Source organism: Medicago sativa, chromosome 1 (assembly GCF_051527215.1).
Source record: "Medicago sativa cultivar Bolivia chromosome 1, Bolivia_mono, whole genome shotgun sequence".
Taxonomy (NCBI): domain Eukaryota; kingdom Viridiplantae; phylum Streptophyta; class Magnoliopsida; order Fabales; family Fabaceae; genus Medicago; species Medicago sativa.
Window position 1 is genome coordinate 84,177,703 of NC_140749.1, and position 22,340 is coordinate 84,200,042.

At 32.4% G+C, this 22,340-nt stretch overlaps 1 protein-coding gene and 1 long non-coding RNA gene across 3 annotated transcripts; both read left to right on the top strand.

Moving 5' to 3' along the window:
• Nucleotides 1-13,091: 13,091 nt before the first annotated feature.
• MAKR5 (membrane-associated kinase regulator) lies at nt 13,092-14,652 on the top strand. 2 transcript variants are annotated; one of them, XM_085739844.1, is made up of 2 exons: nt 13,092-14,036; nt 14,479-14,652. In XM_085739844.1, exons 1-2 carry the CDS (start codon nt 13,148-13,150, stop codon nt 14,562-14,564), a joined length of 975 nt encoding a protein of 324 aa, XP_085595970.1. In that variant the 5' UTR covers nt 13,092-13,147; the 3' UTR covers nt 14,565-14,652. The 2 variants fall into 2 exon arrangements, with proteins under 2 accessions (XP_085595970.1, XP_085595971.1); XM_085739845.1 differs by lacking the exon at nt 14,479-14,652 and adding an exon at nt 14,168-14,437.
• A 1,203-nt stretch (nt 14,653-15,855) lies between these two features.
• LOC146958345 (uncharacterized) lies at nt 15,856-17,199 on the top strand. Its single transcript, XR_015024613.1, has 3 exons — nt 15,856-16,192; nt 16,829-17,073; nt 17,166-17,199. It is a non-coding gene; the product is annotated as an uncharacterized LOC146958345 (long non-coding RNA).
• The last annotated feature ends 5,141 nt before the right edge of the window (nt 17,200-22,340 follow it).

Below are 22,340 nucleotides of genomic sequence, written 5' to 3' on the forward strand. Positions count from 1 at the left end.
TTGTGCATTTTGAGCGAGCCAACACTGATGTGGATCCACACGTTTTAAAAAATAGAAATCAGATAAGTGAGAATGATACATCTTCATCCGAAAGGCTTAAGTATGATTTTTTTTTACTTATTTGTTGTTCAACCTGAACTCTTTTATCCAATGTTAGACTTTAACTGACATTTTCTTCATCTTAATATTATCTCCATTAAGTATGACGATATTCTAGCCCGTGCTTGGCACGGGTGTCCATACTAGTTACACACATTTTGATTATAAAGTTATTTATTTTAGTACTTTAATCAATGCCTCAAAGGTATTTATTAGCATTTTCTTATAATTATTTATGTAAACCCTATTCATTTAACTAGAAAGAAATAAAAAATGTGATATGATAAATGGAATATATTTCTAATATGATAGAAAGAAAATGGGATGTTGAAAAAAAAAGTATGAAAATAAAAGGTATCTAAATAAGAGTTGTTTAAATATTGTTCGAGTTAATTTTTATTTTATTTAATTGATGATTTGATGATTTAAAAATATAATTTGTTCCCCTAAAAAACATTATAATTTGTTAATTATACAATTTCTCGGTATCTTTTACTCTTTTTTCTGTTTAATAAAATTAGAGTAAATTTTCCAAAAAAAAAAAACTAGAGTTAATTACTAATGAAATCATCATAAGAAATGATAGTTAAATTACCCTATTTAATGTCATAAAATTAATTGGTTGTTCATAATAAATAGATATCATAAAATTATTTATTTATGTTAAAATATATTAAAATGTAGGGTACATTTAATTATTAAGAAAGTGAATTGTAATTCAAGCATCTCATAAAATAAAAAAGTATAAGTTTTACTTTTGGAAGGGACGAGAATGTATATTGTAAAATACGAGGGAAGAAAAGTGTAATCCAGTGACTGGAGCTCACACATTTTAAATGTAAAGAAGTAAGGTGTTTGGAGTTTGAAACACGGCCCTTACACATATTATGTATTGTCCTTATCAACAAAGATAAGCTCACGAGGACTGTGGGGTGTAATTTACTGAAAATAATTTATTCTCTTAGAAAGATAGAGAATGAATGCAAAGAAAGAAAAATAATTTATTGATGGATTAAAATAAGAGTATAATATAAGGGGGAAAACTCCAAAAATTCGCTTCCTTGGTTGGAGAGTAAATTTTCTAAAATGAAACTTAAAATAAACGGAGGGAGTAAGTCGTAAAATATGATTTGATTAGAAACATGTGTAGTGTATTAATTGACATGGGATTAGAAGCAAGTTGTTGAACACTTTTGTCATTGGACTCTTTTAAGATCGATTCAATTATTTTTTAATCGGTTTAACCAATCTTAAAAGTATCCAACAAATATTAACCGTCGAACGATAGCTAACTGTTTTTGTAATAGTTTTTGAGCAATTTCGGAAGTGAGAAGAGTAAAATCCATTAAATGGTTCCCTGAAATGGGCTAATTTAGAGTTTGCGCAGACAAGGCAATTTTCTGAGGCCCAACATGCTAAAATACACTACTAAATATCTTCTTAATTACTATTCGAACATACCTAGCTTATATCATTATGAACTTACCTAGCTTGGTTTTGGTTTCATGAGTATGATCCGTACATAACATGTTCCAGCACCAGCACCAGCATCAGCACCATTAATGTTTCGAAGTGTCCGTACATGTTTGGAGCGAAGGTATTAATTGTTTTGGTTGTTCACCAAGGCTTGAGATGGTTGAAACCGAAAGGGAAAATGTAATGTTTGTTTAAAAATGTGAGGTGAAGAAGAATACGATGCTGGGGAGCATGAAACAAGCAAAATTAAGTATGTTGACTGAACAGTGTGTACTATTGCTTAACTGCAGCAGGAGCAGTGCAGTCTTCATGTGTTGAAAGAAACTAGTTACTAATACAAGTTATTTAATTTACTGTAACTTAAAAGGAACTCGTTCCCTGCAAGTTAGATTTTTATTTTATTTTTTATGAATAACCCTACAAGTTAGAATTGCAACTCTTGTAAGGATGACTCATATATACTTATAATATTATTTTTTTTAATAACAAATGTTAATATGCTAGCCATTATGTTAGTATTTATCCTTTATCATGATTCGAACCCTGGATTTTTTGCTCCTTATCTTCTAATCTTTTAGTTTAATCAAGTGAGTTATCCATATACTAATATACTAAAACTATCTAACTTAAAAATTTGAAATGATATCCGAGTTTATCTATCAAATATCCATCGTATATAGTTTGGACGTGAGAATGAGTATCGGTAATTAAATTGATTAAGTCCCATATTCCTTAAGCGAAAATAATTTATAAAAAAAATATATTATTTATGAAGGTGAGAAAAACACAAGAAGGGGGGTTGAATTGTGTTTTGAAAAATTCTTCGTTTCTCCTAAAAACTGAACACACTGATCAGAAGCTAAGTGAGACAGCTTCTGAAGTGATAATCAGAATCTAAATGCAGCGGAATAAACAGAGAGAGAGAAGAAGAACGACACAAAGCAATTATACTGGTTCCTTCCACAATCCGGAAGTAGTCCAGTCCCCCTTGCACTTCCAAGGAGATTTCACTAAGAGTAATATCTGATTACAATTGCTCAAGCACACAAGCAAGAGACTTCCTTTGCTCAAGCACACAAGCTAGAGACTTCCTTTGCTCAAGAACACAATCAAGAGACTTCCTGCTCAAGCACAACTGCAAGAGACTTCCTAACTAAACAAAATTACACAGAAAATTGTTTAAGGTTGAACACTTGATATACAATCAGAGGTGCTCACAATACAAATCAGATACAGACTCAATGGACTTAAGAATTTCTAAGATATGATTTTGATACACAGAAATTCTAAGTGAATGCAGAACAATTTCAGCAGAGGTTTGGCACTTGTAAAAATGTTGTGAGTCTTTCGTTCAGCGTTCTTGCATTTCCAAAACTCTAAGTCTTCACTCCTTTATATAGAGGTGTGAGAGAGACGTTGTGAAATTGCCTGCACACCAAAGAGTCGTTGTTTGAAGCTTGATCTTTCACCAATGATCTTTTGCCTGATATGGTTGTTGTCCTATGAAGAACCAATTTGAAATCCATTCCTTATCCAAAGGAACATCTATGCAGGCGAAGCCGTATTCTGAAGCTGTTTTCTTGTCTTGTAGCGTGGACACAAAACAGAGTAGTGGAGAAGGTGGTTGTACAGTTCGTACAGTAGTACAATGTCACCGCTTTCGTCCAAATTGCAAGCACATGCCTTCAAACACCTTTGAAATGACCGTTGCAATGTTCCACTAATTTTCTGCTGTGTTTTCGAATCCAATAGACAGCTTTTGCAATGTAGATTCTTCAATCTTTGAATCTTTTGCAAATTCAGTTGATCTTTAGCTTCTGGTGAAATGACTTCTGATGAGGCAGCTTCTGATGATGTAGCTTCTGATGATGCAACTTCTGAGAATGTGGCTTCTGGACTTCTTGTCTTCAGGAGCACTTTTCTTCAGGAGCGCTATTTCTTCAGGCGCGCTTTTACTATCTTTAGGAGCAGCTTGACTTCAGGAGCGCTTTCCACTTTCAGGAGCGTATTGCCTTCAGAATCGTCTAAGCTTCATTTTCTTTTGCCCTTTATTTGCTCATTCAGAACCAATTAATGATGTAATTTTTTAACTGTGGTCCTGTACACTCGAACAAATATTAGCTAGTCCAATTTACAATTTTTAATACCTTGTTATCATCAAAACTCTTTGAGGTTCATTGTTAAACACATTTTGTTCCAACAATTTATGTGACACGGTTGCCTAACTTAGGCCTTTTAAATCAGCTTTGTACGTCCTCGTGAGCTTAGCTCAGTTGGTATGGACAATGCATAATATATGGTTAGTTGTGATCATCAATTATTATGTATAAGACCCCTGGAATTTCCAACACACTCAATTAGATAATTTTGTAAAGATGAATATCGTCCTATCTGTTATACCCTAATTTTGGACCTAAAAATACTTATTCAGTTCTTCTTTTCTTACATTTTGAGTCATTTGAACTGTCTCTGATCAATTGCATTTTTCTCTGCATTTTATTTCAATGTTATTTGCAAAATTCACATAGAAGGGTATTTTAGTCATTTCCTGCATTCAACTCATTTTAATCCTTGAAAATTGTTTGAGTCTTTTAAATTGGTTTGTATAAGTCCTTGTTTCAATCTCATGTCAAAATTCATTTCAAAAACATCAGTTGAGTCATTTTTTAGTCAGTTTAGCCCCTAGGGGCATTTTAGTCATTTCCTATGTCAAAATTTCTTTCAGTCTTTTAAAAATTTATTTGAGTCCTTTCAAGTAGTTTGAATAAGTCCTCATTTCAATTCTATGTCAAAATCCATTTCAAAAAATTGCATCTGAAGTCATTTTAAGTCAGTTTTGCCCCTAGGGGCATTTTAGTCTTTTCATGTGTCAAAACTCTATTTAAACTCTTAAATTTGCCTCTGAGTCTTTTAAGTTGCTTGTATAAATTCTTGCTTTAAATCCCTGTTAAAAATCCATTTTAAAATTGCATCTGAGTCGTTTAGTCGTTTTAAGCCCCAGGGGCATTTTAGTCATTTCACACGAAATTTTGGCAGAGAGAGGTTACTTTAAAGTACCTCATTTAGGTAATTGGTTCATTTTAGTCCGTTTTGTCAATTTCAACCGTTTCACTTTACGTTTAGTCAATTTTACCAATTTTAATTCAATTTTATTTTTATTTTCTTTTTTTGCACTTTAGTCCTCTAAGTCCTAAAATTTGCATATTAGCCCTTTTTGTTATTTTCCTTTTCTTTTTTTTTTAGCCCTTTAATTTTTAGTAATTGCATTTTTGGTCCTTTTTTCTTCTGCAGTCCTTTAAACATTTTTTTAAAAAAATTGCAATTAAGTCCTTTTTGTCCAAAGTGCTGCAGAATGGTCTTTTTTTTTATTGCAGGTCAGCCCTTCGAATTTTCAAAATTGCTGAAAGGCCCTCAAAGTCCAGAAATGGTCCAGTTACGAATCAAGGCAAGTCCAGGGACACATGTCAATACGCCATTGGCCACCAAGGCCACATGGCAGCCTATAAAAGGAGCCAATTCACCAGTAAAAAAAAAAGGATCAATCATTACGAGCCAACTCACACAAACACATTTTCATCCATTCTCTCTCCTCTAACAGAATCAAAAAACCGTTTCACCAAGAAAAAGATGAACATTCATCTTCATCATGCATAAACCCTAATTTCCCAGCAACCAAAATTCAACAAAATTCAACGAATTCAAAGCGGTTCTCAGTAATCCATTGAAGGATCATCATCATCGAACCTTCAACTTCCACAATTCATGCATAGATTCGTCGCCGAAGCAACAAATCTATACGATCATGGAGTTTGAGCGAGAGAAGAAGAAGGATTGAAGCTAGGGTTCAACCAGAGAAGAAGAAGAAACTCACCGATCTATTCTTCGGCTTCCAGAAACAACAAATCAAATACCAGAAGAATCAGAAGCAATTACAAAGTTCATCAGTGGAATTTCCGTTCGAATCACCGTATAAAACAGGTAACACCACATACCTTTCTCAGTTTTTTCTTTCAAGACATCAACGAAGGCGCGTGAGTGTGTTTAATCAACGGAACGATGTAGATCAGTGAACTTCAAGAAAGTTTTCAACGAAAAAGTTTTAAGATCTAAAAGAAGTTCGAAAACCGTAAAGTTTTTCTTCGATCTACAACGTTTCAGTGCTCATATGTGATTTCTGGCCTTAGATTTGTGTTTAGAAGAAAAAATAGAATAGATTAGGGCTCCGTTGCGTTTAAATCAGTGAAGTGTTAGCCTCGTCGGAATCTGGAGGTGACGGCGGTTGGGATGAAGATCACGGCGGAATCATGAAGATTCCGGCCGATCTTCATCTTCTCCGGTCAGTTTCATCCATAAACCGGTGAGGAGAAGGGGGCATCGTTTGAGAGAAGAGTGAGAGAGAGAAGACCTAGAGAGAGAAACGAAAGAGTGAAATGATTAAACCGGTCCTCAAAGCCTTTTATAAGCAGACTGAACAGGTCTGGTTCAGTCTTGGACCACTGGTTTTGCGCCCTGGCCATTAGATCTAGGGATTGATCCAATTGGATCAATCCAACGGCCTTCTGTGATTCCTGAAGGACCCAGGATCCATTTCCTCCTTGGGCTTGGGTTTGGGCTTGGTTTTCCTGCGAAGTTCCCCTGTTTTTGCTATTTTTGTCACTACTTCGTGCTATTTGCACACCTTTATGCTCAAAAAATTTTGTTAAAAGTTCCAATTAATTTTTGCATGTGTTCTTGATTATTTTCTTGACTTTCTTGTGATGTTGTTATGTGTTGAGTTTGGATTAAAAAATAAGTGGCATTTTTTTTTAGCCAATTGTTCATTATATTTGTTAAAACTTGTGAAATTTTACATGTTTTTTGTGGCTAAAAATTCTCTAAAAACTCCAAAAATTTTCATACATATTCCTTGATAGTTTTATGGTATTTTTGTAATGATTCTAGCCTATTGAAAATTGATGAAAATATATGTGGAGTTTTCTTGTGATTTTATGTTACTTTTTGTTAATTTCTTGTGAAATTCTTGCATGTCCTTGATCCCAAAATCTTGCTATGGTATATTGACCCTTGATATGAGAATTTACAATGTGTATGCCTCTGTTTTGGTGCTATTCTCTACTGTTTTGGAGTTTGATTTGTCAATTTCTTGTTTTACAAGTCATGTAAATAATTGTTTGTGGAAATAAAGTGTGAAACATGCTTAAAAGATGTCATAATTCTTGGTTTAATATTGTCTTATAATTTTCATGTCATAGCTGAAATAAAATTCTTTGAAGATTGTCATGGCATGAAAATTATAGGCCTTATGTTTGTGGGAATTTTATGACAAAAGTTTAGGCATATTTTACCACTTTTGTGTGCTAAGAGTTTGTTCCTTTTTTGTCAAGTTTCACTACTTCCCTATGCTATTTTACTTGCATCTATTTCAATCCTTATTATTCCTTGTGCCACTAACCATTTTGTTTCATGTTTCATGCATCTTCACAAGCATACTTCATTCTTCCATTATAGTTTCATTCCTTGCACTTTAATTCCCATATTAATACTTAGAATATAATACCTAGGAATTCTTGTACTTTACTTTTATGCCATTTTTTTTTAATTCTTGCAAGACCATAGAATGTATCTAGGCCAATGATGTAAAGGACAATGGACTCTAATGATGTACACCGACACAAGCACCGACACATGCACACACACCACTTTAGGTATATAGTTAGAATGTGCATGTTTAGATGTATGTTTAGGATTGTATGTTTAGATGAATGCCTAGGATTTATACTTAGAAAAGTCAATTTTCCAAAAAAATATGAACAATATCACTCAAATCATTTTCTAAATAAACCTTGGGATCAAAATCCCATTGAATTTTCCTTTTCTTTTTCTTAATCAAAACCCTAATGAATCTTAACCATACTTAGACCTTTTTGCAAATAACTAATCCAACCTCACCTTTTCTTAAATTCTCATGCCTTTAAGGCCTCTCTCTCATTTTTCAAACTCCAATTTTCAAACTTAAAATCAACCAACAAAAACAAAAACATTTTTTGGAAGGGAACTACGGTGGATTTGATCCCTTAAACGGGTACGTAGGCAAGGAACAAAATTCCTTCAATTCAAATAAAATAAAAAATTCAAACACATTCTTCTCCCTCAAATTCTTCACTTAGAATACTTTTAGGTTTAAATAAACACTTTCAAATAGCATTTAAAAATAAAGCGCGCACGTAGAAAATAAAGACGGTTCCTATAGGATACTATAGTCGTTATGGGTGCCTAACACCTTCCCGTAGCGAAAACAACTCCCGGACCTCGATTCTCAAGGGTTTTGCTTACTTTTTCCCTTCCCAAGAAAAAATGAGATATCACCGGTTAAAAGGGTTCAAACGTAATCGATGTTTGACACCCGAAAACCAAGATAAAACACTATCCAGAAAAACCAATGAGAATTGCGTTTGTGGTTTTTTATGTGACTTTGAAAGAGTGTGAACATGTTGCTTACCCATACCTGCAAGAAAAACAAAGATGTTCAAGAGGATTTGTCCAATTTGTTTTTGGCTGCCATATTCAATGCCTGCATGGTCAAGAGGGTTTATCCATACCGTCTGACAAGCAATGCGTTTTGTGATGGAGTTTAATTTATCTTCTTTAGGAAAACTCATCTTCCAACTAGAAATTATGGTCAAGAGAATTTGGAAAAATGATTTATCCATTTGTTAGAAGAAAGATGAGTAAAGGTAGATGTTAAATATTTTATAAGTAAAAAATCCATAAATTTAATTTCTTAAGGTTTTTTGTGAAAGTGTGGTCTATCAATGTTCAATGTGATGATCCACAAACCTCTCATGATCAAACAATAGTATTAAAGCTAATGGTTGAACCAAATCGTTTTGTTGAAAGTCTTTCTTGATTTCAGGTTAAAAATTAACTCAAAAACACCGTCAATGAAGAAAATAGAAGAGATTTTTTTTATCATATGTTAGAAGAGATGATCTCAAGAGAGAAAACTAGATCAATTTGTTAAAGGAAGAAACTAACTTTTATATACTATAATAACGGTTGGTTATGCAATATTGTCAACTGTCATACTATTCATCCATGCTAAATTAGAATCAAATACCATTTCTCCTTTAAATACACACAAATGCATATATTATGCCAATTTCAAAATAATCTTGTCTGGTTTATGGGTTGCACGATATGAGATTGATTCCTATTTATTCGGCTGAATTTGTTGCTGGGTCTACGACTATTTTTTTTTACACCATGATTTCTTAAACTATGTTTTTTTCAATATCCAAACGAGACAGTCTATCTCCTTTTTTAAATTCTCCATCCGCATACTTATACCGTAGCTTGACTTGACTAGAATATTAAATTTCTAAATTAAACAGCTTTAGTTTTTGGCGGTACATTATTTTACAATTCTTTATTAACATTATTATTTAATATGACCATTAACTATATTTGGCCTAAACGTAATTATACCAACGATAAATTTCACTGTAATTTCTTAAGAATAAACTTCACTGTAATTGTTGGGTGTTTTTATGGTTTAATTGTTATGTTTCTTTGCTTTTTTTTTTTATTTTTTTAGTATTATTTTGCGTGTGTTTGGTTTTCCATTTGCAACACACAAAACAACATTTGTAAGCTTTGCGATGTGTTTTTGCTGTGATTTCCATAAGCTACAAATACTAGCTTCTACACTCACGTGGAGAAGCTAGAACACATATTCAAACTCGACCTCAGCATAATATTTTATGAAACGTGGAGAAGCTAATATTTTATGATTTTCAGTTAGCCGTGATTCTCCTCGCTTACACACCAGTATTTTGATTTCAAAATATGGATGAGAATGTTCTAAGACATGGTCATTTTAATTGTACTATATCTATCTTATCACTTGACTGAAACTTATTTTTCTGGGAAATAACATCTCCCAGCACGCACATGAATGCATGATTAATTGTCACCTTTTGTTTGTATTTAATCTGGTTCATCATGGTAACCTAAAGTTAGTAATTTAGTTGTTTTTAGTGTCAAAGTTAGTCATTTTTGTCTCAGAACCCTTTGAAAGCTACTTTTCATGTGTAAATTTGAGCTTGGTTAATGGTGATTGTTTATCTTGTATTTTTGTGAATGTCTTATACTACCTCCGTCCTGGTTTAATTGACCTACTTTGGTTTTTCACACAGATTAAGAAAAGTGTATAAATAAAGGGGAAAGTGGAATATATTGTATTGGGAATGATAAAAGTAGTATTATTTAGTGTTATATTGTATTGGGAATGATGAAAGTTGTATTGAAAATTGAAATGAGTCAGTTATTTTGGGACACTTTTTTTTAGAAAATGGGTCAGTTATTCCGGGACGGAGGGAGTATCTGTGCAAAAGATTATTAAGCTGCTAAGATATTGATTTTCCATTGTCACTGATCATAGAGAATCTCAAGGAAAAACTGTAGCAATTCTAGATCAGGACCACAAAATATTCCAATGTACGCAACAAGATCATGGTCATCATTTTTCTCAAGTATATACACGTACGTTGCAGTTTTTAGACTTATTGTCTGTAAGACACTAGGTGATGCAGTTCAAGTCCTAGAAGTACATTAAAATTTAACTTTTCTTTCGTTCATATACTGTGCCAAAAAATATTATTTATTGGTTGCATATGCATCTATCTTTTTCACATTTCACTTTCTGGTAATACTATTTTTTTCCCTTTCTTAATTAATGATTGGTGTCTAGGATTAAGTGTTGTATAATTATAACCAGAAGTTTTCTAGATACTTTCATTTTTTTCATACTTTAATTAAAAATTGTGCCTGGTTTAATTTAACAGTTAATCAAAGTATAACTAGAGTATATTATTCACCTAACATTAGACAAAAATTATTAATAATTTCAAGTTGTAATAACTATTTTTTGATAGAACGAGTTGTGTAATAATTTCAGCCAGGTATGGAGGATGACAAAGTATGCTTTGTAAGTTGTAACATTGTTCTCATTAGCTGGTGTGTGCAGATTGTTTTGGAAATGTGCTCAAAATAGTCAAGCATTGCTTATGCATATTCATATATCATTTAAATTAACTTAGGGTATACTAATCACGTGACACTCTAAAATAATGAATGATTTTATTTGTGGGGTGTAAAACTATGAATGATATTTCACAAATGATATACGTATACTACTATATGGCTCCATTTGTTACAACTTTTTTCTTTCTTTCAAATGATCGTATAAATTTTTGTTTCATTTATTACAACTTTCAAACAAAATAAAAATCTATTAGACATAATGTTAAATAGAAATGATAGAATAAACCCACTATTTTTTATGAAGGAGTATTTAGCAACATTCACATTTTGTATGTATTTAACAAATTTTTAGTTATTACTTGCTAATACACTCATTCTAAAAAATGAATGAGTGTATTTGAACAAATGTTTATAGGAGTTGAATTGCTAACTTGCATCACTTTTTTTTTTTTTTTTTTGAAAGAGTACATTAACAAGCTACACATTCATGCATTGAACCATTTTAACTTATAATTTTGCTAATTTATCCCTTTTTAAAAAAATAAGTGGGTTTATATCAACAAATCTATTAATTAACCACTTTCTATTGTACTCTTTGTAATTACTCCTTTAGTTCATCTTGCTGCTTTAATTTGTGGACTGAAAAAATATTTTAAACCATTATTTTGTTAAAATAATCACTCATGTAAATGCCAATTTTTTTTTCAATCTTTTAGAAAAGGACCTATATCTTCCATGGATAATTCGTGGACAGAATCACATAATACTACTACTAATTGAAGTCCAAGTCTTCACATTTTTTTGCTAGAATTAAAATTGTATAGCTGGCTAGTTCATATTTCTCCTTTTGGATGTTACATTTTTTCATCAATTTTTCTGACCTTTTAGCAAGCATTTTTGTAGTCCAATTAAAAAAGGAAGAGTGCATGACTAACCAAACCAAAGTAAACAAGTCAAAGCTTTTGAGGCAAAAGACTTGGACCCTGCTACTCATTCAAAGCCAAAAGGATTTACAATTAGAAGACCTCTTCAAACTTAGGGTATAGGGGTCCTAAAAGCAAACAGAACATGCGTGCTTCAATTCCTTTGCCTTGTAAAAGAAACCAATTTTCTGACTCTTTTTAATTGGTCTCTCTGTAAAGAAAAATAAAAAGGTAAAGTATTTGATAGACCTTACGTTTTCTCTCTTTTTTATGAACCTTTCTTTTTAAATCTTTTTTTACCTTTCATTTTCTTTTCTTCTTTTCCTTTTCTTTACCTCTACTACCTTTTTGGAAGTTTCCCACCACCATTCCTGTATTCTCAGCATCTGGAATATTAATTATCTCCATAAAAATACAGCATGGAGGAGTAGAGTTGTATAAGACCACCACTACTAGTATCCCATACTTAAAAAGATAAAATATCAATCATACTCCATGTTGTTTCTAATGATTCGTTTATAATTAGAAGTTACATATACATGGTATTCCTATTCTTTCTTAGGCTAGAATTAATAAAATAGAGCAGTTGAATAAATTATAAATTACTTTACTAACATATCTTTTGTTTATTGATCTCCTATTCGTACATAAGATTTTTCTTTGACTGAACTAGTACAAAAGATTTCACCACTACATAATTGCTTAAGAATACGTCACTATATGATTAAAGATACAAACATGTAACACATAGGACACAAGATACAGCTAGATAGTAAATTTTTTCTGAGTCTCACAATTTTACCTATGAATAAATCTTATATTTTGTGAACTGGTGTGATTTTTTTTTTTGTTTTTTATAATGAACTAATCTTGTTGGTGGATAATATCATACTAATATGTAACTCATCTCATTTTACTCATCTCCCTTATATATAAAAAAAAAAAAAAAAAACTTACTATTTTATCCCGTTAAGCGAACAAAAGCTTATTAACCATAAAATAAAATTCATTAAAATATCAATGAATGGTGGTATGTACCCTAGTTATATTCCAAAAAACTCACCTAAGAATACACATTTATGTGACTAAACCAAGCAGTGAAAAGCTAAAATAGAACCAGAAGTGGGGCAAACAAATCTCAGTTTTCAAAATAATGTGTAAAAAAACTGTAAGGTTTTGTTCATAGCTCTGTATGTATCCAAAGACTAAGCTCAGACTTACTGTACACTACACAGTAGCCCTACCTCACTTTTTTTCTACCCCATGGCTCCCCCACACATGGGTCACTCTTCTCTTTCAGCTCCAAATAACTCTTTTTACTAAAATAAACATTTTAAATACACACCAAAATAAAAACAAAAAGCAAAAGCTAAACTCCTTCTTATGATTCTCCTAATAAAGCACCACTTTCAATGCATTGCTTACACCAAGTGATAAAAAAAAAAAAAATTAAAACTAAAACCTCTCTCTCTCTCTCTCTCTCCCCTCCTTACATTTTGTTCATTCACCAAACTGTCCTTATAAAACCAAAACTCAACAACAAATTTGAACATACTAGCATTTCACCTAAACACTATTCTCTCTCTATCTCTTAACTCTTCCATTCCATGGATGCTTTAAACTTCCTCAAGTTCTGGAAGAACAACACAACAACCTCCAACATCACTGTTCCTCATCTTGTTGTAGAAACAGACAGCGAATCAGACGAAGATGACTCATTCTTCGACTTAGAACTCTCCATGAATGATTTCGACAACAAAACCAATGACGACACACATGTCCAAACCAAAACTCACAAAACAGAAAACATTACCTACGAGAAAACTGAAACTAATGTTCCTCAAAAAACAACACTTCTTATGTCTCCAAACGAACCTATCTCAAAAAGAAAAGTGCTTCCAATTGAACCCATTTCAAAACCACAATCACCCATTTCACTTCTAAGATCAGCACCAAGTTTCAGAATCTTTACCTTCAGAAAACAGAGAAGAACTGGTTCTGAAAAAACAGACGAGTTTAGAAAAACAGAGTGTGAAAAGAATCAGAAGAAAGAAACCAAGGTTTTTTCTGTGAAACTAAATATAGAAGAAGATTTTCATTCTACTCCAATGCTTAGTAGAGAGAACAGCACAAGAAACTTTGGTGGCAAAATTCGGAATCAAGGAACAGAGGAACCCAAAACAGAGCGAGTTTCAAAGGAGATTTTGCAGAAATATTTGAAACTGATTAAGCCTCTTTATGTTAAGGTTTCGAAGAGGTATGGTGATAAGGTGAAATTCTCCGGCGAGGGGATGACGGTAGCTGCTTCGCCGTCTTCTTCACCGGCGGTTGGCTCTTTGAGGAAAGTGGTGACGAAGCATTTGGGTAAGAGTAGGTCGTCGGGTACGGTGGCCGGAGCTTGTTCTCCGGCGAACAGGAGTGATGATACGCTGTTGCAGCAACATGATGGAATTCAAAGTGCTATTCTTCATTGCAAGAGATCCTTCAATTCCAGAGGTAAAATTTGTTTCACAAATAATATTTTTTTATTCATATATTAATTATGCTAAATATGATTATTTTTGAAAGGATATGCTAAATATGATTTGTAATGTCAATTAATTATAGTTAATTTTTATAATTTTCAGATTCTTCAATGGATGTTGTTGGTGGTGATGGATCAATGTATTCAACAAGAAATTCTTTTGAGGATGAAGTGTGATGTCTTTCTTGATGATGTTGGAAAAAACCAGCATAGAAAGAGTAATGAAAATGTTTGTTATTGTAAATGAAATGAAATGAAATGAAATTAGATTAGGGGTGATGATTAGTAATAGGTTTGTGTGGTGGTGACACACACACAGTGTACATTGAAAAGAATCTATTTTCAGTTGATATGGGATCTTTTTTTGGTCACACTCTGACGACTCTTCCTTTGTTGTGTTGTGGAGTTTTGCAGTTTGCACTCTGCTTGAAGTTAAGTATAGTATTTTGATTAGATTGCTATCTCAAAAGATTCAAAGTAACAATGTATTCGTCTTGTGACTGTGGGAGCATTGATAAGACTTCAATGTCGTATGATGTATCTGAATCATCATAATTAGTAGTACTACCTTGCTAGTACTTTTTGAAATAGATACTTTAATGGAGAAAAAGGCAAAGGGAGAGAGGAGAGGAATTACAAACACTTTGTTTGAGATCATTCATGGTCATAATTAAATATGGATCATGTTAATATTTGTGATAAAAAAAACTAAGTAAAATTTTTACATTTTTTTTTTTTTAAAAAAAAAGCAACTTTTAAATGTTTAAACAGTCGAATATAAATTTCTAAAATAAATTTTTCATACTAAATTCTTCAACATGTTTTTTTTAAATTGAATGCAAATGTTAGCATTTTCCCATAAATAATTTACCACTAACATTTGAAGTTTGACATTATTTCATATTCTTCATTTAATTTTTATTTTAAATAAATTGGTTATTCATATTATTATATTATGATTATGATTGCACCCTCTTGCCTAATATTAATAAGCAAGAGTGAAATTTTAATATTGAAAAAACTCACGGTATCTAATTTGATACATTCATTGAAGAAGGGAAATTTTAACAAATGCCCTTGACATGTTGAAAGTTTAAAAAGTAACTTTATTTACATAAAACTTTTAAATTATTTCTATATTTTAATTCTTAACTAGTGTCCTTAAGGGCATTGGTTAACAAGACCCATTAAAGAATAACGATTCAAATTTATGAATCCAAAATAGTGTCTAATCCATCTTCAATAAAAATCGTGATGAATGAACATGTAATTTGTTCATCTCTAAACATGAAATAAAAGTTGTGGTTTGTACAGCTGCAAAATCTAGCATAAAGAACAACAATACAACACTGGTACTCCCACCGGTCCTATATAGAAGAAACATTTAGGTCAACAAAATGTGATGTATTTGGTTAAGAATTTGGATCAAATACATTAACCGCTGTTGACCCAAATATCTTTTTATAAATAGGACCAGAGAAAATATTATTTAAGGGATAATTGTGTAAAAGAAATGCAATGTAAAAAATTGACTCGAGGAAAATAAAATTTAAACAACCAATCTTTTAAGACCAATCCTAAAAAAAGTTAAACTTAGAGAGCGCTTTGAGTTGCATTAAATTTTTTGGTGGCATGCTTTGTTAGGGTTTATACGAAAATTTCTTCAAAGGGCAGAAACAAACTTGACCGCAGAAAAAGAAAGTTAAAATGAATGGCGAGTTGCCGACGGTAACGGGAGAAAGAAAGTGTCTGAGGAGAGGTGGTGGTAACATGATGGATCTAGGCGATGAACAGTGGCGGAACTGGGGGGTGGCAAGGGGGAGCCACCGCCACCCCATTATATTTGTGAAATTATGATTATGCCCTTGGCTAATAATAGTATTTTCCAATTAAATTTCATTTGGTCAGCAATTTTCTCTCTCATGGGAAGTGAGAACAGAACGCGTTCTCTTCTTCGGGAAACCAACAAAGAAATCGTCGGTCCAGACAAGACAACCACACCACCGTACCAGTCCACCGCCGTCCAACTGCAACCGCCGCGACCACTCACCTCCTTCTCCATCTTCTGTGTTGTTTAAAGAGCTATCTCCATCTCTCTCCACAAACCCTAATTCTTGTAAATTGTAAGGTAATGTGAAATTGAATGTATTTTCCTTCAAATCTGATTATTCTCTGATGATTACATGTTATTTGATTGATTGCCATGAGTTTTCCATCTGCTGTTGTTAAACCTAGTTGATTACATGTTTGTTTGAGGAGATAGTAGATGGACAATGGTCTGTTACTCTGTTTAATGTTGTTAACCATCTTAATTTTGGCTTTATCTTGAATGCTCTTTAACTGTTTGTTGGTTTTGAAAAAGTATAGCTTTTTGTTGATGTTATTTAAGTTAACTGTTAGTTGTGATAACTTGTTCTATAAAAAAGTGTAAAGCTAATAAAAAGCATGCATAATAGACAATATCTGCCTGTTAACAGATGCAACAATGTTACGCCTCTAGTTCTTGGCAAGCTTAGAAGTAATGTACTCTAAAGTTTCTTGGTAGTAGATGTGAAACTTTTGCATAGAAGTCTGCTGAAACACCATGTATGTCATTTGAAATTGAGCATCTGAAGAATATAATTTAATTACGTAGGCATACTCCAGATTCTGTTAAAATAGATTTTGGAATTGTGTGTATGAATCTATATTATGTTCCCTTTGATATGTTACAAACTATTGTTGATTGTAATCTTATTGTTGGTTTGATTCTTGCTGTTAAAAGGTGGGCATACGACATACTATTGGAGCACACAGTTGGAAAAGTTAAGATGAAGATTCAAAGAATCGATTCTATTTTCAAGAGGAAGGCCGTTGATTATGAAATCTAAGTTGAGAAACAAGATGGGACATGGGTTTTTAGCAGATAGCATGTCAATTTACATCGAAAGGGAAATTAGTGAATGTATTAGTTCTGAATCAATTATTGATGATTTAAAGTCACTCGGAAAGCGTAAAGTGCGTCTTTAGGTATGTAATGATCGACTTTATATATTATGTAGTTTAAATTTTGAATGATCGGTTTTTGGTTTATTTTGAATGATTTATATATTATATTTTAGTTGATTTTGATGGCGGGATGACGGCCACCCCAAACATTTTTGTCTGGCTCCGCCACTGGCGATGAAGAGGACGGAACAATGGACGAGTCTTGAAGAGAGTCTTGCATGAAGAAGAACATAAAGGTGGCTTGCATATTTTGAAGCCATAATTGTCTTGCTTGGAAAAATGTTGGGATTGCTGTGCTTTGATAGTCTATTTTAACAAGTACAAGAACCAGATCTTATCATATTAAAATGGGGTTGACTACATAAATTACGGAATAATATTACTATATCATAAGCGGACGCAACTCATTAATCTTAATATAGTCTGTTTTAAAGTATCATTATTTTAGCATTTTTAAAAAAATGTTAACTAGTCTATTCATATCTAATATTAGGATAAAGCTACATATAGCGAAAATATTGTCCCAAAACTATTCCGATAGTGTACACGTGTACTGTAGCAAGTCTTGCATTTAAATACAACCACCCATGTATTGTGTGCCATGAAGATCCAATGGTAATGCAACTTTCGCTATGCAGTCGTGAGCATTGTGTTCGCTAGATATATCAACACTCTTAATATTATTATTTAAAAAAATACTCTTATATTAATTATTTGTGTGTGAGGAGTTGATCATAAAAATTAAGGATAGATTAGCTAGTGTATTTCCTTTTTCATGTGAAATCAAGAAAATAAAATACACTTATCTGTTTTTGCAATAAATGTAAACTTATATATGAATATATATTTTTGAATGAAAGTAAAACAAATAGTTTTTGCAAAATTTTGTATCAAAATATAGATATGTTTTTGTTGTGAACTTGTGATAATACAAAGTGGAAACGCATATTCAGACAACCAATGAGTACAAACTTTCGGTATAATTGACTAGAGAGAAAATTCAAATTAATATCTCAGACATTATGGAGGTTGGATGATTTGAGATCTTGGTTGTTTGAACTTTGAAATGTATTGTTGGTGAGTAGAACTTTTTTGTTTGTACATATAGAGCTGAATTAATGGACCGAAGACTTTGCAATGTGTATTTCCAAATTTCCAAGGACTCATAATAAGGGGGAAGAAGAACCATACCAAAAATGACCAAACGTGGCCCCCCACTCCATTGCACACATCAAGGTGCGCCACAATTGTGATTTTTGGCTTTACACAATCCCATTTCAGAGTGCAGACTTCTCTGTTTTGCAGAATGCACAAACTAGGTGTTGTGGTCCCCTATTTATATTGCATATGGTGATTAATATTATTTATCATATGCACTCATTATAGTGCGGTTTGAGTATTTAATGAGTATTATCAAATCCCCAGTTTGGTTTTGTGGAAGAACGGAAGTATATCTTTATATTGGATCATTGTATTGAAATTTTTATTTGAGAGTGTAGTTTGTAGACATGTTCTATTAACGTTAACGGCATTGCAAATATAGGATGTGGGAGATTCATATATAAGGGAGAAATTGTTGAATTCAAGTATAAGTGGTTAGTCCTACATCAATTATGAATGAGAAAAATTTTGAATAAATAAAAACGGTGATTCATATACTAGATGCATTAAAGTTTAGGTGTGGAGATATGACGTCTCACTCTCTTGTGTTTTTAGAGCATTTATTTGTTGTTATTTTCGACTGCCCCAAACTTCCCAATAGATGATTTTAGAACTTTCGTTCGACTCGGTAGAAGAGTATTACCAAAATGGATTAAACCAATTTAACAATGACCCATAACTATCACTAGTTTGATCTTCGATCCAAATTTTAAGCATTGATTATAACGTTTTAGTTTAAAATATCTTTTTAAGAGATTTATATGTATTTTTTTATTCTTTTAGGGTGTGTTTGGTTTGGAAGAGAAATTGTGAAGAGAGAAGTTGGTAAGAGAGAGTATGAGAAGAGAGAAAAAGATGAGAAATAGAGTAGATTTGATGTATTGTTTGGAATAAGAGAAAGATGAAAGAAATAGAGAAGAGAGAAATGTTAATTCTTTATGATAGTACCAAAATACCCCTTGATATTTTAAAATCACAAATAGCAATTAAAAAAAGCACAAAAAATCCATTGATCAGCTCACCCCACCATCAGGCTTACAATTGTAATTATTATTTTTTATTTCTAAAAGCAATCCAACCCATAGCTATCATTTTCACAGCTTTCAAGTGATTTACTTACCATCCCATTTGATGTACTTCTTCTTCATTCATTCCCCTACGTCTTTTTTTTTTCTTTTTCGAATTCATATGTTCTCTATTGTCTTATTTAAGATTCTGATAACAGAAATTAAACTCCTAATTATCCATTCGGTGGCGTTTAGGATGGGAAAGCAAAGTTTTTTCCCATGATGGGAAAGTGTGCTTTTTACAGCCACGTGGCAGTTGGTTCCAGTTGAGAGTCTATTATTTTAACATGTACATGATGCATTAGATATCTAACCCAGAAATCACAGAGGGGTAAAGTGGTTGTGTGGAGCTTCACCATCATTCCCTTCACCACCAATGATGTTATCACGTCACCTTAACCTTCCACTTCAAAACTGAAAGTGAACGCGTTATCGACGGGTGTGGACTCCTCATCTTCTGTGTTGCTGCTTGAACTGTCCGGATTTGAGATTCCATGAAGTTTGGGGGAAACTTATCCGAAATCATTGACAAGTCGTGGTTCTAGGTCAAAACGTTGGAGTTCGCATCATTAAGATTTAGATCTAACATGTTGATATATCTTCAATTAAACTGAACTTTTTAATTTCCTTTTTCCATTTTATAATTCTTGAAGTTGGTTATATTTGTGTCAAAATAAGTTCAACTTAATTTCAATATGTTGATGATTCTAACAGTCATAGATGAATCACTTCACTTGTCTTGTTTTGTTTAGTTCAATTCCATGTTTAGCAGTAAATTTAATCTTCATCCTAAAGGTTACGAAAGCAACAAAAAAATCTTAACTTCAAGAACCCAGAAGCTTAGTAATAACAAGCAAGAAAACATAAAAAACATAACTTTATGAATCGACAATATCAACCCAATGATAAGAAATTAAAATAATAAACCTATTGGAAATATCAAAATTTGGTAGAAACTCATGTGCTACAAGTAAAAAAAAAAAAAAAAACTCATCACTAAAAACTCAAATGGAAAAATGTCATCGTGAAACTGGCATAGAGAAAAAGGCAAAAGGAAGAAGATAAAGTTAAAAAATTTAGTGTAGAAGGTGCAATGTAATTTGTTATAGACTTGCTATATTTAACAGTTCTGATTCAATTAAAATATAAGTGGGGCCCCTCTTTTTGTAATACAACAATTTAGTTGCAAGTAGCCCTTCTTTGATCTCAACCACATAATAAAATAATCAATATATCAATGGCTGAAACACTTTCCCATCATGGGAAAAAACTTTGCTTTCCCATCCTAAACGGCACCTATCCATTCCCCTTCTCACCTCAAGATATATACATTAATTAATAAATAAATAAAAAATGAATGATACCCATTTCTTCACATAGGCCTACACTTCCTCAACTTACTCTTTGATGCATAATCACTGTGTTCAGGTTGGATTGTCTTCTTTATTTGCAGTTTGTAATTGTGTTTTTGCCTCATCTTTGTTGATCAAGAAAATAAGGGCAAAAAAGGAACAACAATGAAAAACACAGTTTCTCTAGACTTTCTTCGCAGTTTTGTGGAGAAGAGAAAAAGCGCGGGACCCACACCAAATTGGTCTCTCTTCCCAATTTCTGCGGTCTCCCAAACAGGAGAAGTGCATCATCTCCTTCCTTTTTCTCTCTTCAATACTTCTCTCGCCTCTATTTCTTGCTAACCAAACACAGTGTTAGTGAGAAATATGACAAATTTGACTTAAGCAACTTTACCTAGGTTTTATTGTCTACGTTTCTATAGTAGAGGTAAGTATTTGATAAAAAGTGTGATTGAAGGGTAAAATGCATATCAACTACTATTATTTTATATTTTCTAATATCTTTACATGACTATATTTTTAATAGTAAAAAATGAAACTCATAAAATTAAGTTTTCATTTCAAAAATGATTTATCGACACAAAACTCGACATCAACTTTATACATTTATAAGGTTCGATTTATATTTTTTTTTTGAGAAATGGTATTTGAACAACCATTTTATAACAACTTTTTTGACAACTTTCTCTCACATACTCACATTACATTTTTACTTTCTCTCTATTACTTTGGTTTTCGTGTCAATACATGTTTTTCTTTGTAAAAATATGGTTGTCTATTTGGTTGTCAAACAAATAGATGTTCAAATAACACTACTCATTTTTTTCTGGATCCAACATCCACACTCATTCGTATTAGGCGTCAAGATAGACGGTTGTTAACTTTTTCAATATGATACTCTAAAGCTGCATTATCCATACATAAAAGATGAACTAAAAATGGAATGCTCTAAGAAAAATTACGGTCATCACTGGTCCACGCCTATATGGTTAAACAATAAGCTAGAAAAGACAAATAGGAGTGTTATGTGGACGATCATTGTCTACTCCAAAAGTCGCACGGAATAAGAGACAAATACTAAAGCTAGGTTCTATGCACCAATTTAAGAAACTAGCCTAATGTTAGTTAAGAAAGTTACAAGAATGAATGTGCAATGCACCCATAAACACTACATAAACAGCGACCCAACACCGTTTTGTCCTCCAAGAATGGTAGATTTGCTCTGTTTCCTTACAAGATTATTGTGTCTTTGTATAGTAAGGTGATGTATATTGCCATTAACATCACAAGGTGTTATGGTTGGGACACTTATAGGATCCATTTTGTAGATTTGTTTTCTTGTTTGGGATAACCATATTCTAACGAGACATTGAGATTGGAAATTGAATTTTATGCTTTTAGTAGTAGTTCGTTGCATCTTCTTGTTTGTTGGATAAATTTTCTCAAAGCAGTAAACGATAAAAAAAAAAAAATATTACACGCGTCAATAATACATGTGTCTCGATAATTTCATAATTAAGAAAACATATTGATTTAGTACATTGTCTTTCTTATGTTGGAGTATTGTTCATCTTTCTGTGCTTCTCAAGATAAAACAAGCCAAGGGTACATTAATGATTCAATAAGCAAGAATATTGTTAAGGAAATTGTCTAAAACATTTGTAGCATAGAAATTGATTTGGTTCAATCCAAGCATATTGGGCTAATT

What these genes read in the sequence shown, in the direction of transcription:
- MAKR5 (XM_085739844.1), top strand. Translation starts at nt 13,148, where the DNA reads ATGGATGCTTTAAACTTCCTCAAGTTCTGGAAGAACAACACAACAACC. An exon ending in GAGATCCTTCAATTCCAGAG is followed by an intron (nt 14,037 to 14,478) that starts GTAAAATTTGTT and finishes GGAGTTTTGCAG; the next exon opens with TTTGCACTCTGCTTGAAGTT.